The 15,826-nt window shown below is 40.7% G+C and overlaps 1 protein-coding gene across 1 annotated transcript; it reads left to right on the top strand.

Annotated features, from left to right (window-relative positions):
- Positions 1-1,143: 1,143 nt before the first annotated feature.
- Positions 1,144-15,535, top strand: LOC124013019 (sperm acrosome membrane-associated protein 4-like). Its single transcript, XM_046327124.1, has 3 exons — positions 1,144-1,299; positions 13,538-13,645; positions 14,101-15,535. Exons 1-3 carry the CDS (start codon positions 1,248-1,250, stop codon positions 14,316-14,318), a joined length of 378 nt encoding a protein of 125 aa, XP_046183080.1. The 5' UTR covers positions 1,144-1,247; the 3' UTR covers positions 14,319-15,535.
- Positions 15,536-15,826: the final 291 nt, after the last annotated feature.

Below are 15,826 nucleotides of genomic sequence, written 5' to 3'. Positions count from 1 at the left end.
TAAGAATGTCAAAAATATACAAACGGTCAATGGTCACATGCACAGTAAGAAACTCAGGCCCTGCTCTTTCACAGAACAACATAGACACATCTCAGACAGGATAGGCAGCCTGAGATATCGGGAAAGATACTGGGGTGAAAACACTATGACACAGAAAATAACACAACCAATGTTTTCAGTTGCAAGATATTCATTTTTGTGTATTTGAAACAGTCTATTTGGGCCTGTTTGCTCACTTGTGTTGTTTTCCATAGGTTATTCACTTCCCCAACATTTAGATTACTTCTCCTTTCAGCAGATTAATTGGAACCAAAACTAGAAATACTGTTAACATGACGTAGACCTGTCGCCTACTAGGTCAAACTCATTCCACTGTGGGCCGAGTGTCTGCAGGTTTTAATTCCTCCCCTGATCAATTAAAGTAACTAATTAGTTAGGAACTCCCTTCACCTGGTTGTTAATTGGACACGAATTGAAAGGAAATAACGAAAAACATCAGACACTGGACCCTCCCATGGAATGAGTTTGACACCCCCTAACTAAAGAACATTGCTTATTGTCTCTTGAACACCACCATCACCTGTGCACAGGTGGGAGGGCAAATTAGGGTGTGGTGAGAGCTGGGGCTTGTTCAGCAGGAAGCAACGTGTTGGAACATTCAGAAAGAAATATGCTATGTAGAACAAACATGCCTCTCCAACACAGCCCTTCCAATCTCCAAAGTGCCCCCAAGTCATCATCAAGGATCAGCTATTTTCCCAATGTCAATCATGTGTTTAGGAGGCACTGAAAATAGCTTACTTACAATTTGTGATAAGTGTTGTTGCAGAAATAAATATGCCTATAAAATGTAACATTTTTAATAATTGCCTATGGTGGCATTTGGTATGCTGTGAATTTCTGTGATGCTGTGAATTATAAACTTTTTTAAGGGGGATGGGAGGGGGTTCATTTTGAGCACATTTTGAGCACATGCTTCCCTCAAAGGTATGTCCAACGCCCTGCTCCGACATGTAGAATAAGGAATCACGTCGGCTCTATTCGTGGAATTTCTATCTGCAACGTTCAGGACGTTTTGCAACTGAACGTGGCCAAGATACCTCTACCTTGTATAACGGCGACGCGTCTGTGGTGATGGGAGGGAGGTTATAAATAGCGAGTTGGTGAAAAGCTTTGTTGTTTGAGCACATAGCTAACGGTCCATAGAGGCAAGGATAGAAACACCTGCGAAACTTTTTTTTTCAACGATGAACAGAATTATTCTCAGCATTTTCGCAGTTGGCCTGTGTTTATCAGTTGGTAAGAAACAATTGCTTGTCTCATTTAGGTATCAATTTGATACCTAAAACAATCTTCGATATGTGTGTAATGAATTGTTTAGACTAAACGGTATTCGACAATCCTCTTCATCCGAAGCTAAACTGTATTTTCTTGTAATAAGACACGATACTGTATCATATCAATAGGTTAACTTTACAGCCAATTAGAAAACGTGGATGTCGTAAGAAGCCAAAGTCTGACCTTTTGCTCAATTATTGGCAAAATAACTGGTCTGATTGGTCAAAAGACCAATTACTAGTGAAAAAGATCTGAAAATCAGCTTAATTGTTTGCATTTGAAAGTTCGGATCCTCGTATCAGAGCGGGAAAGGGGCAAATATTTTTTTTTTTACAATTTTATCTGAAAAGTTCAATATTAGTATTATGAAATTATCTGCTGCTATTTGTCCATTTTATAATGTTAACGCAATATGCTGATGTGTTTTTTTGTCTTTGTATGGAGAAAATGTATAATAAGAGCTCGGATTCTTCCATAAACTGGTTACAATAAAATAATCAACAGCTTTTTGAACAGTTTTACTCATCCTACTTCATTGACGTGATGGTAATGAAGTGGCCTTTATTTGAGTCTTCAATTGCCACCAATGAAACATTTGAGATTAATATCTGAAACTGATTTAATCAATCATATTTGTTTTAGCTAAGGCACGATGCGCTTCTAGAAATTGTAACATTGTAGCTACCGTAGCCCAAGCCCTTGTTCATTACTCAGTTCCATTACACATAAATCATTGGAGTAAGGAGTCTAATGTGCCAGTCAGTGCCGTTTATGATGAGGACGATTTATTTTTCATGAGCATGACCTTATTTCTATTACAGCATGTTGGATGCCTGTCATTCATATTCCTTTCACCCAGTTGTATTTAACATCGATAGGTCTAGGCTACTACATTTTCCCTAAACCTATCATGAGGTTGCTACAACCTAGCCTATGAAAAGTTTACAAAGTAGGAGCACACAGGTGAGAGAAATTATTGGACAGACAGTGACTCATGCCTGTAATCCTTACACTCGTTTTCAACTGTTGGACTATCGATTGGACAAATTCCGTTTTTTAACCCCGCTTCGTTTGTTTCCGTTGAAGAAACATTAACAGAATCGGCCAAATTAATAAACCCCTAATCACGCATAAACACAGTTCACTTTAATTGTAGCCACGTATCCATTGTCTGTACTCTCCTTTCCCCTTAGTTTGTGGACTTCAATGAACACATCAGCTGTATGTGACCTAGCCAAACCATGTCATAACTGCTACACACAGCCTACATCGTTGTCCCCTTATTAGCTAAAGTAATGTCCTAGTTAACATAGCTAATAGAACTAATACATTAGTAAACCCATTACAATCATGCAGTAATGTTGCTTTGTAGTCAGTCAGCAGTTAGCAAATGACACCCAAATCTAACTGCCTGTAGCTCAGGACCTGAAGCAAGAATATGCACATTATTGATACCATTTGAAAGGAAACACTTTGAATTTAGTGTAAATGTGAAATTAATGTCAGAGAATGTAACACATTAGGTTCTGGTAAAAGACAATAAAAGGAAAAATGTAGTGTTATCTTTGAAATGCAAGCGAAAGGTCAATGTATTATTCCAGGTTAGGTGCCATTTTAATATTTGCCACTAGATGGCAGCAGTTTATTTTCAAAGTTTTAGACTGAACCATATTACTTCTGTTCAATGTTGTATCAGGTCTTCCCAAACATGCCTAATTGATACATTTTCAATTTCATAACTGCGCACTCCTCAAACAATAGCATGGTATTCTTTCACTGTATTAGCTACTGTAAATTGGACAGTGCAGTTATTTTAAGATTAAGCCTTCTGCCCATATCAGATATGTCTGGGAAATGTTCTTGTTACTTACAACCTAGAAGAAAAAGAAACGCACACCTATTTAGGCGAGGTGCTGGCTAGCGGAGTAGAAAACTTCAAAATAAAAGAGCCGCACACTCTAGGAGCTCAAGTGCAAAAATTTCATAACCAACGTTTCGACAGCCAAGCTGTCTTCATCAGGGTCTAATCGCAAACCCTGCGGAATGACTCGTTTATATAGTGTCAGAAGACACAGGTGTCTATAATCATGGCCATGAGTGGCCTAATATCATTGTTTTATTCTCAGATATTAAAATGGCATACAAAGAACAGCAAACAAACAAATGGATAGCATACGATCATAGATTCATTTTAGACTACACAAGCTTACAAACGACTACAATGGCAAAGTAACAATAATCACAAGAATGGCTTCAGATCAGTCTACATTGAGACTGAAGGGAGCAAGGGTCTTTAAGTTAAAGATCCAGGCAGTCTCTCGTTTTAACAATAAATTAAGGTCACGCCCTCTCCTAAGGAGGGTGACATGTTCGATGAAAATATAACGCAGAAACGAAATCGAGTGGCCTGCCTCCAAAAAGTGGACCGCAACTGGGTAAGTAAAGTTTTTGCACCTAATGGTGCTACGATGCTCTGAGATGCGTACTTTTAATTTGCGCTTTGTTTTACCCACATCATTTTTACCACAAGTTACAAGATAAATAACTGCCTTAGTGGAGCACGTAATAACACCTTTTGATTGGGATCGATTTCCCTGTTTGTGGGTGTTTTAAGGATCTACATTTATAAGTGCCATTGCATTGAGCACAGCCATTACACTTGTAATTTCCATCCAGTAGGGGCGCGAAGACGTTGTTCAGGAATATCTTGGTGATAAATCAGTTTACCAATTGGTCTCTGAGATTTCTGCCCCGTGAGAATATAACCAAGGGAATGTCCAAAAACACATTACCGAGACATCAGATTTTAGAATGTGCCAATGGTTGTGAACGATCAGGAGTAACGGTACCATCAGGCTCCTTATGAGTACCTCTTGGGCTAATGTAGCCCATTTTGTAAACCTGGGATGACTTGACCCTTATTGACTATATAGGACCATATGGTCAGCAGATAACAATGCTTTATAAAGGAATGTCATCAATTATTTATTTATGGTTAAATGGGTAGTTAACCCAAATTACAGAATAAAATTGGTTTCCTTACCCTGTAAGCAGCCTATGGACAAGGTATGACAGCGATCCAGGCTTTGGTTTTCTTCACCTGGCCACTTTCAAATGCTAACTTTTTCCCTTTTTTTCCAATTACATTTCCAAAACACCCTAAAGTATCTGTTCACCTCAATGAAGCTAGGCTACTTATAGATTTGGATATGAAGTGGAAACGCTAATAGCGGTACCACTGACTTGCATTGGATTTGTGCTAAAAAGTTTGAGACAGTGGCCAGATCGGTAGGCCTATACTACAAAGCAGGATCGATGAGTGAGTTAGTCAGCTAAACTTGATAAACAACTCTTATTTTCTGATTTTAATGAAGAAAGCTGATGTTTAAAGTAAATTAGACCATTCCAATTTCAAGCCGGTCTTGAAAAAAAGTTAGCTGGCTTACTCATTGATCCTGCTATGTAGTAATTGGTATTTTACTAGGGATCCCGATTAGCTGCTCCCAAGGCAGCTACTCTACTCTTCCTGGGATCCAAACACATTAAGACACTTATTACACACAACAAAGGATAAAACATTACATAAACTGTCACACCACCACATCCACAACACAATGTATGATACCACTACACAACAATATTAGCGAACGTGTGCTATCTCTTCAGTCCCCACTGTTTCATAGTGTGGAGAAAAAATATATAATGATCTGCTTCTACTGTTTGAATCAGTTACCTGATGTGGAATAGAGTTCCATGTAGTGATGGCTCTATGTAGTACTGTGCGCCTCCCATAGTCTGTTCTGGACTTGTGGATTGTGAAGAGACCTCTGGCATGTCTTGTGAGGTATGCATGTGTGCCCGAGCTGTGTGCTTGTAGTTTAAACAGACCGCTTGGTACATTCAGCTTGTCAACACCTCGAACAAAAACAAGCCGTGATGAAGTCAATCTCTCCTCCACTTTGAGCCATGAACTTGACATGCATGTCATTAATGCTAGCTCTCCATGTACATTTAAGGGCCAGCCGCACTACCCTGTTCTGAACCAGTCCCTCTTTGTGGCACCTGACCACACGACAGTAGTCCAGATGTGACCAAACTAGGGCTTGTAGGACCTGCCTCGTTGACTGTGTTAAGGCAGAGCAGCGCTTTATGGACAGCCTTCTCCCTATCTTAGTGTAACCAATGTGAAATGGCTAGCTAGTTAGCGGTGGAGTGCGCTATAGCATTTCAATCGGTGACATCACTCGCTCTGAGACCTTGAAGTAGTTGTTCCCCTTGCTCTGCAAGGGCTGCAGCTTGTGTGAAGCAATGGGTAACGATGCTTCGTGGGTGTCAGTTGTTGTGTGCAGAGGGTCCCTGGTTCGAGCCCAGGTAGGGGTGAGGAGAGGGACGGAAGCTATACATTTAGATTGGCTACTGTTGTATCATGTTTTGACCATGATAGTTTACAATCCAGGATTACTCCAAGCAGTTTAATCTCAATTTGCTCAATTGCCACATTATGAATTACAATATTTAGTTGAGGTTTAGTTCATGTCCCAAATACAATGCTGTAAGTTTATTAATATTTAGGACTAATATATTCCTTGCCACCCACTCTAAATGTTGCAGTCGCTGTAGTAGCTGACATATACAGTGTTTATTTTTATTGAACCTGGTTTATATTAGTTGAGTATCTGGAACATCAGCATTTGTGGATTTGATTACAGGCTCAATGTCCAGAAACAACTTTCTTCTGACACTCCAGCTACAACAGTCATTTACAACATTAACATTGTCTACACTGTATTTCTGATCAAGAGATGTTATTTAAATGGACAAAAAAATAGCTTTTTTTTCAAACAAGAACATTTCTAAGTGACCCCAAACTTTTGTGTATAGGACAAAACACACCACAAGCCACAGCACTACATAAAGAGACCTAAGACAACATAGCAAGGCAGCAACATATGGTAGCAGCACAAAACATGGTACAAACATTGGGCACAGACAGCACAAAGGGCAAGAAGGTTGAGTCATCTGAAAAGTAAGGGGCCTAAACGGCTGCCCTGGGGAATGTTGGAGTGGCTTCCATTAAAGACCACCATCTGTGTTCTGTTAGACAGGTAAATCTATCCACAATATAGCAGGGGGTGTAACGCTATAACAGGATTTTCAGGCAGCAGACTATGATGGTTAATGTCAAAAGCCACACAACAGCCCCGACAATCGTTTGATAATTTTCTCTCAGCCAATCAGTCATTTGTGTAAGTTCTATGCTTGTTGAATGACCTTCCCTATAAGTGAAAGTTTTCTAAGGGTTGATAACGGGCTGATTGGTCGGCTATTTGAGCCAGTTAAGGGGGCTTTACTATTCTTGGGTAGCGGAAATTCTTTAACTTCTCTCCAGGCCTGAAGGCGCACACTTTCTAGTAGGCTTAGATTGAAGAAATGGCAACGAGGAGTGGCAATATCGTCCGCTATTATCCTCAGTAATTTTCCATTCAAGTTCAGACCCTGGTGGCTTGTAGTATATCCTAATCTTCCTAGATTTGCACACACTGTACATAGAATTTCTATTGTGTTATTGACTATACGTTTGTTTACCCCATGTGGAACTGTTTTTGTCGCTTTGCTTTATCTTGGCCAGGTCACAGTTGTAAATGAGAACTTGTTTTCAACTGGCCTACCTGATTAATTAAAGGTGAAATAAAATGCATTGTAAAAATCCCTCCGGTAAAGAATAACATTTATTGCTAACAGGCTAAGGAAACTTCGTAATTTGGGTGATCTATACCTTTAATTTGCCATGAGACTCTTATTCCTAACTTGGTGGCTCTTGTACTATTTTATTTTCGGTGAATTCATTCCACCCTATTTGATGTTTAGGGTTGGTATGTGTGGTTTGTCAAACCCTTAGGCACAGATCCAGGCATTACTAGACTCGCCTAGATTGCGTGTCAGAACCTGTCCACATTATGCATCTGATTTTTAAAGGCTTGCCGTTTTTGTGTGACCCATAGTTTTAAATACCGTAGTTCCGCGAAGCATGCCTTTGTCCCAGCTCGGGTTTCAAACCACACCCTTACTATAGGATTTTCGGCAATCATCTACCTTGACTGAGTTCTTATTGAGTTCTTCCTGAATTGTGACTATGTAAGAATCAAAATGACACACAATTTCTGGCCTCATTCCTCAAGATTTTTACCAAATATTTTCAGAACATGATTTCATACATTTGCATAGGTTCCCCTGAAGTTTTTTTGTCGGTGAAACTAAGACCGTATGAGAATGTAATGTTGCTCGCTTACTCTTTTGGCTCAGTGTTGTTCAGTGTAATACTCTGGGGTGTATTCACAAGAAAACAAATGGGAGGGGCCTACCTGAATTTGTGCAATAGAAACTAGTTTTGCAAATGTTTACCTTTATCTGAATCCCACAGTTCTTACCTTTCTAACAGTACTAAGGATGTGTTTGTAGGACTTCTGTAAAAACTTAAATGTACTTTGAGGGCAGTATACAATATGTATAGTTTAGAAAATGCCACCAGATGGCGTCAGAGTAAAAGGTTTAACCTTTCAGGGACATGGTGTAGAACTAGTGTGCATTGCTGACACCCTCAAGGTAAAACATTTTACTTGACTACGGGAATTATGGTACACTATGAACACAACAGTATGTGGATACGCTTTGAAATCAGTGGACTTGGCTATTTTAGCCACCATTGCAGACGGGTGTATAAATCAATCACACAGCCACACAATCTCCATAGACAAACATTGGCAGTTGAATGGCCTTACTGAAGAGCTCAGTGAACAACGTGGCACCGTCGTAGGATGCCATCTTAAACTGTAAAGTTTGGTGGCGGAGGAATAATGGTCTGGGGCTGTTTTTCATGGTTCGGACCCCTTTAGTTCCAGTGAAGGAAAATCTAATGCTACAGCATACGATGCCATTCTTGACGATTCTGTGCTACCAACTTTGGCAACAGTTCGGGGAAGGCCCTTTCCTGTTTCAGCATGACAATTCCCCCGTGCACAAAGCGAGGGCCATACAGAACTGTCGATCGGTGTGGAAGAACTTGACTGGCCTGCAGAGCCCTGACCCCAACCCCATCGAACACCTTTGGGATGAATTTGAACGCCAACTGTAAGCAGGCCTAATCACCCAACATCCGTGCTCTACTTCACGAATACTCTTGTGGCTGAATGGAAGCAAGTCCCCGCAGCAATGTTCCAACATCTAGTGGAAAGCCTTTCCAGAAGATTAGAGGCTGTTGTAGCAGCAACGGTTGACCAACTCCATATTAATGCCCCTTATTTTGGAATTATGTGTTTGAGCAGGTGTCAACTATGAAAATAAAGAGTCGCACACTCCATATATAAACTCCCAGTAATTTATTGGGTATTTAAATACTTTGCTAATGTAGTGTAACCTTTTTTTAGAGAACATTTAGGGGAAACAGAAATTGGGAAAGGCAAACGATACTCAATACTTTGGCTTTTGCTCGGCTTTACTGACCACAGGTTGGAATGAACATTGGAATAGTTCCAGACTTTATTTGTAAAGGATTTTAGGCTTAAGCAAATGTTTTGTGTACTATATGTCCAGTTTATTTAAATAACTTGCTCAGTTGAGACATTAGACCACTTAAAAGGAATAGAATCATCACATCCATAAAGCCACTGTCCTCCCCTTCTCAATTGTTTTGTTGCACCGTACATCATGGTGGGCCTTAGAACTGGGAGATGCGTAACCAATTGTCCTGACTAACCTGATCGGTTATTTTACGGAATCCTGATCTACCTTCTCGTTCACTATAATTCAATACACAATGTTTGTTGAAAGCCTTGATCTGCCTGGTCAAGGCTCTAGATTACGACACACCATGGGAGTCATCAGGCAACATTGTCATCAGGTGGACAACTTTGGTACTCATGTTAGAAATCTATCAAGTCTGTTTTGCTCATTTATAAGCCTGATGAGATGAGGATCTGCAAATGTAGTGTTTTTGTACAATGACGCAAGAAGCGTATGTCCAACAGTAACACAGGGAGAATGTTTCCTTATGCTACCAGTTTACTTTAGGCAACTTTGTCAAGATGGCATTTTGTCTGTTTTCACAGAATGTTGCCTTGCATCCAGTGGTGGAAAAAGTACCCAGTTGTCATACTGTAATTTTACTCAAGTAATAGAAAATGACTCGTGTGACAGTCACCCAGTAAAATACTACTTGAGTAAAATACTACTTGAGTAAAAGTAAACGTTGTTGTTAAAGTATAAATCATTTCAAGTTCCTTTTTTATATTAAGGAAACAAGACCGTAAGGGGCAAACCAACACAGATGTAATTTACAAATTAAGAATGTGTCTTTAGTGAGTCCGCCAGATCAGAGGCAGTAAGGGATGACCAGGAATGTTCCCTTTTTAAGTGCGTGAATGGACCATTTCTGTCCTGCTAAGCATTCAATATGTAACATACTTTTGGGTGTCAGAGATCATGTATGGAATAAAAAGTACATTTTCTTTAGGATTGTAGTGAATTAAGTTTTCAAATATAAATGAAGTACAGATGCATCAAAAATACAACTTAGTACTTTACACCGCTGTTTGTGTAAAACTCCTTACAGAACATAAACATCCGACAATATACAAAAACATAAATAGGGCTGAGGACTGTACAGGGCACTATACAACTGATTATCAGGTCTGTTTTTGTTGGCTTGGTAGTTCGAATGGAATCCATGCAATACTGCATAGGCCCACAAGGAGTTTTCTTTCGGATGGGGGAATTTAAGATGCTTGAATGTTGCTACAGGCCAATAAAATTCCCCATTACTATTTTGTGAGATGGTAATCTTGTGTATTTATCAGTCTGCCTTAAACTTTGTCCATGTAATAATAATTTGCCTTATATGGTATAACACAAACCATATTGTTTCTAATAATGTACGTCCTAAACATATAGTATGTCCAGTCTGCCTTAAAGTATAACCTTTTGACAGTCATAGGCCACTTTCTTTTTTTTGTGCATTTTTTTAGGGGGAGTTTTATGAGAAACTGTTTATTCATACTCAATGTTCACTGTCCTCTTAAAAGGCAACGATGGTGGAGACTATTATTAAGATGGTGCTTGTGTGGTGAACATTCCCCATGATGACGAATATAGACTCAGACGAACATTATGGTGCCTCAGTCAGTTCCCATATGACTGGCGTCTCCCCATACTCTTGCGTGTCCGAACAAGGCTTGTGTGCTCATCCTTAACCCCTTCATTGCGTCAGTAAATTACCTGTTGTGGCAGGAATGCAGCCAACTGTAAGCCTAGGCGTAGTTGTGTTTGCGCAACCTGACTGTCCCCTGTTTTTGTGAGGTGGTGACCGATTGGTGAAGCGATGGGAGAGACTGGGAAACTGGTTTGACTGGATTTGTGAAGGGTAATGTAAAGGTGCGGCCCCAAGACTGACAAACATTCATGTCATGACTCATGTACGTTACTATGCACAGTATGGCAACCTTGTTTGGTGTGCTTCCAGGAGCTGAGCCTGTAGTTTGTTGTACATACTGTACTGGTAGGGGAATTAGCATTCTCATTGAGGACAATTTATTGTTTTTCACTCATGGGGACGGTTTCCCAGACACATTTAAGTTTAGTCTTGAACTAAAAAGCATGGTCAAAATAGCTTTGTAGTCCAGAACTAAGCTTGATTTGTGTCTGGGGAAACCGTCACTTAGTGTGAGTTTACACAGGCAGTCCCAACTCTGCTCTTTAGAACAATTATTGTCAAAAGGGCTGCTCTGATTGGTCAGAAGACCAATAAGTGGAAAAAATATCAGCATTTGGCTGCTTTTAGGTCAAAGCATTAAGTGGGAAGGTTGACAAATGGAAGTTTACTTGTGCGCTTACATTTGTCCCGTCTGCCTTCTCTGGGTATTCCCTCAAGGATGTCTTGTTGGAATGACACCTTATTTCATATTTGAACCTAAAGAATGGAATTCAATGATTGAATGATCAGCTCAAATGGCAACAAGATGTTTTGATACACTGAGTGGCTTTAAAGTTGGATAAAAGCTGAATCAATGTCTGCAAGGTCACAATGATACTTTGTCATGTAGTGCATCAAAGACCGTGGACACCTGCTTGTCGAACATGTCATTCCAAAACCATGGTCATAAATATGGAGTTGGTCCCCCCCCCCCTCCTTGCTGCTATAATTTGAGAAGGCTTTCCACTAGATGTTGGAACATTGCTGTGGGAACTTGCTTCCATTAAGCCAGGAGCATTACTGAGGTCGGGCGACTAGGCCTGGCTCGCAGTCGGTGTTCCAATTCATCCAAAAGGTGATCAATGGGGTTGAGGTCAGGTCTCTGTGCAGACCAGAAGTTCTTTCACACCGATCTCGACAAACCATTTGTGTATGGACCTCAATTTATGCACAGGGGCATTGTCATGCTGAAAAAGGAAAGGGGCTTCCCTGAACTGTTGCCACAAAGTTGGAAACGCACATTTAGAATGTCGTTGTACACTGTAGTGTTAAGGTTTCCTTTCATTGGAACTAAGGGGCCAAGCTCAAACAATAAAGCATCCCCAGATCATTATTCCTCCTTCCACCAAACTTTACAGTTTGCACTATGCATTGGGGCAGATGGTACTCCTGGCAGCCGCCAAACCCAGATTTGTCCATCGGCCTGCCAGATGGTGAAGAGCATTCTCTGGAGTGATGAATCACGTTTCCACTCGAGTCCAATGGTGCCGAGCTTTACACCACACCAACTAACGCTTGGCGTTGCGCATGGTGATCTTCAGGTGTGTGCGGCTGCTAGGCCTTGTAAACCAATTTCATGAAGCTCCCGACGAACGTTTATTGTGCTGACGTTGCTTCGAGGCAATTTGGAACTTGGTTGTGAGTTTTGCAACAGACAGACTATTTTACGCGCTTCAGCACTTGGGGTTCCCATTCTGTGAGCTTATGTGGCCTACCACTTCGTGGCTGAGTAGTTATTGCCCCTAGACGTTTCCACTTCACAACAACCGCACTTGCAGCTCTAACAGGGCAGAAATGACGAACTGACTTGTTAAGGTGGCATCCTATGACAGTGCTACATTAAGTCACTGAGCTCTTCGGTAAGGCCATTCTACTGCCAATGTTTGTCTATGGAGATTGCATGGCGGCAGTGCTCGCTTTTATACACCTGTCAGCAATGGGTGTGGCTGAAATGACCGATTCCACTAATTGGGTGTACACATACTTTTGTGTGTGTATATATTGTGTGGAACATGACACCCAAGCAGTTGAGTCATCTGGTTGGATTGTGGAGATCCACTCGCATTCAATGGAAGTTTGGTGGGGTTTTTTATGATCAGGAGTGGTACTTTGTAACCAGAGTCTGAACTCATCTGCGATGGGGTGTAACCGAAACCAGTGTTTGGGGGGGGGGGGGGGGCAGGCTTCTGAATAGTGCTTTTACAACCTTTCTAAGCAACCCAACGTTCCTTGTTTCAATCAAATTGCTTAAATGATTTTTGTCCACCAGACATTGATAATTGAAGGTCATACCATGTTTTCCTGCTTTCATGGAAAGGAATACACTTTTTTGGTTGACGTGCACACACTGGTATGGTACGTACACTGTTTTGTTTACCTTGTCACACGACTTGATGGCCAGGTTTTGAACTCCTAAGGTACTGCGTGTTTCTGGGAGGGTTATTTGAATAAGTCAACTTGCTCAGGGACTTGCAACTAATTGGTTGAATTTATGGTTGTTGCGGTCTTTCAGTTCACTCTGTAGTTTCCGGCAGACCATTCCTCTGCCCCCTAAAACAACTACACTACTTGTTTATAAAAGTAGGGTAGTTCCCTGACCCGATTTTGCTCTGTTTTGGAGTGGTGCTTACTGGGAAGCAGCCATTTTGTCTGTCCCCATCAAAAGCTACACAACTTTGTTTTGAGTAGTGAACAAATATTCAAACCATGCCCTTCTACGATTAACCATAATGGTACCTACGCAGGTTGGGCCCTTCATCCACTGAAGTGAATGAAACCGGGGGAAGAGTTGACGACTAAAACGCTGTTTGGCCCTTGTTAACAGACTGTCTCAATGATGTAGGATTGCATCAACACGCATTGGGTCATCTACAAGAATGTTTCCTTGAACATGATTTGTAGAATGGCATGGCAATGTATTGCTTGGTTTTTATTTCTCCTGCTTTCTCATCCTAGGCCAGGCTCTGCAGTGCTTCAACTGTGAGCTCTGCGTCTTCAACTTGTTCCAGACCAAAGTCTCCTGCGGCCCTGACGAGCAATGTTTCAACGGTGTCGGAAAAGCAGGTAAGGACTGGCTGACACATGTCATTGGTGTCTTACATTGTAATCATTTAGCAGATGCTCTTATCCAGCGCGACTTAGTGTGTTCAACATCCATATAGCAGGCATTGCAAGTAAGGGCTTTCCTCAATAAGTCGCTTACAGTATCAGCGAAATTGGTAAAAGACAAGTGCAAGTTTGCTACAAAGACCAGTACAACAGTAAGTTTTATTGTCTGTTTTTGCACCTTTAAGAGCCTCTGTCCTCTTCAGAAGCCAACAAGGAAGGAAGACAACCTGCTACCATCCCTTTGCAGATGCTAAAATTTCACTTGTCAGCTTTCTGCCTTGGGGCAAAAAGCTTATGGAAAACCACTTACGATTCCTAGTTTGTTGGTTTATGAGCCGCTTGGCACGACGATGCCCCAAGTAATTAAGTCAAGAGGCACCACATTATTATTTATGTCTTTTCATCCACAGCTCAGGTTTTGGACATCAAGTCAAAAGGCTGCCTGAAAATGAACGACTGCAACAAGGTGTCTACAACCAAGTTCCCTTCCATTTCCAACGTCACAGTCTACAGCGTAAACAAGACTTGCTGTAGCTCGGACCTGTGTAACGCTGCCCCGGGCCAGCCCCGAATGAGAATCCTGCACCTGGCCCTTGCCACCACCTTCATGACCAAAGTCCTAGTGTAAGGAGGGGGGGGCCCTCTGGCCTATACATATACAGAGGTTGATACGCATGTAGGTTGATGGTTCACACATGCCAACATTAGCAGCAATCTGTCCATGTATAGAAGTCCTGCATTATCTTATATAATTTAGGCCAAGGAGGAAACATTTAGCGTATCATACCATCTAAACTTCAATTATTTCCACTAAAAAAAATAGATTTGTCCTTGATGCCTCTGGAAATCTCGAAATTAGGTTTATTGCTCACTTGGAAATGCAGTCAGATTAGCTTTTCCCTGACCCTCATTCCATTGCACTTACACACCACGAAAAACATTCAATTAAATGGAATGTTCACATACAATAGGCAACTTTTCATCAACTTAATTGAGCAGATGTCTTCTGGCACTTTATTAGGATGAAGCGCTTCAGTCATTATATTGTATAACCAATGAATGTGTATACTGACTGATTCTTTCATCTTCAATAGGGAGCTCCGCTAACAAAGACAATATTTACCAACTTTGGTGTTGGTTATACCTGCTTGTACAGTAGGTGTCATGGGTGATGGACTGCATTCAGTGTTGTCCCAATTGCCACGCTCTATTATACAGTATCCCTGAGGCCAATGTATACATTAAAGGTTAAGTACATGCCATTTCAGTCCATGTTAATTTCAGATGAATGCTAATTTCAAACCACTATTTCAATTTGATATTCAATGTTAATGAGCTGATTATCCAGCCACTTGGTGTTGGGGAGCTCCACTGATCACCCGAATTACAATTAATAATGCAATTGCTCTATGACAATGTTTTCGCCCATTGGATGACCTAGACCAAAGGAGGGCCAGTTGCTAAACTAGTCTCTGTCCCTAGAAAGGGCAAACAATGTGGTTAATCTTGTTTTGATGGGAATTGTATCTTTGTCCACCCTGCATATTCCTTTTTGCCTAAAGTAATACTTGTATTTGTATGGCAATATTAGAATGTAGGTGTAGATAATTAAATCAAGCTTTATAAATGCTATTTTTATTAATAGGATTTTCTAGGTTAATTAGACATTTGTCACTTACTTGTTTAGGAAGAACTGTGTACTAACTGTAAATGGCTTGACTGGTTAGGTAAATATGAAACATTTTATTTTTGAAAACCTATTTTTAAACTGTAAATGTGTATACTGTACGTGATTGCTGGGTGACTGCAAAAAATAAATGATTAAAGCTTCTATAAAATCCCTTACCACCTTAGTTCTTTGCTTTTGTCTATCGGCGTCATGACTTTTATCCACGCCCAAACAAACCCTTCACGCCAGTTCTGTGTAACAGCTGGCAGGAAGTGCACTAAACCTTTCATATTTCTATTTGAACACTTGTTACATTTGAAAGTATGAAAACAAACCATGGGTTAACATCACATGCGGCAATCACAGTATTTTGCATTACAATATTAAATTGGACAATTGGGAAATGGCTCACATATTAACCATTTTCTCTAATGGGAAAATGTAGTGGATGTTTTATCTTTTTCAAT

Source organism: Oncorhynchus gorbuscha, linkage group LG24, assembly GCF_021184085.1.
Source record: "Oncorhynchus gorbuscha isolate QuinsamMale2020 ecotype Even-year linkage group LG24, OgorEven_v1.0, whole genome shotgun sequence".
Lineage (NCBI taxonomy): Eukaryota > Metazoa > Chordata > Actinopteri > Salmoniformes > Salmonidae > Oncorhynchus > Oncorhynchus gorbuscha.
Note: the sequence above shows the minus strand (reverse complement) of the source record. Positions and strands in the feature narration are given on the sequence as shown.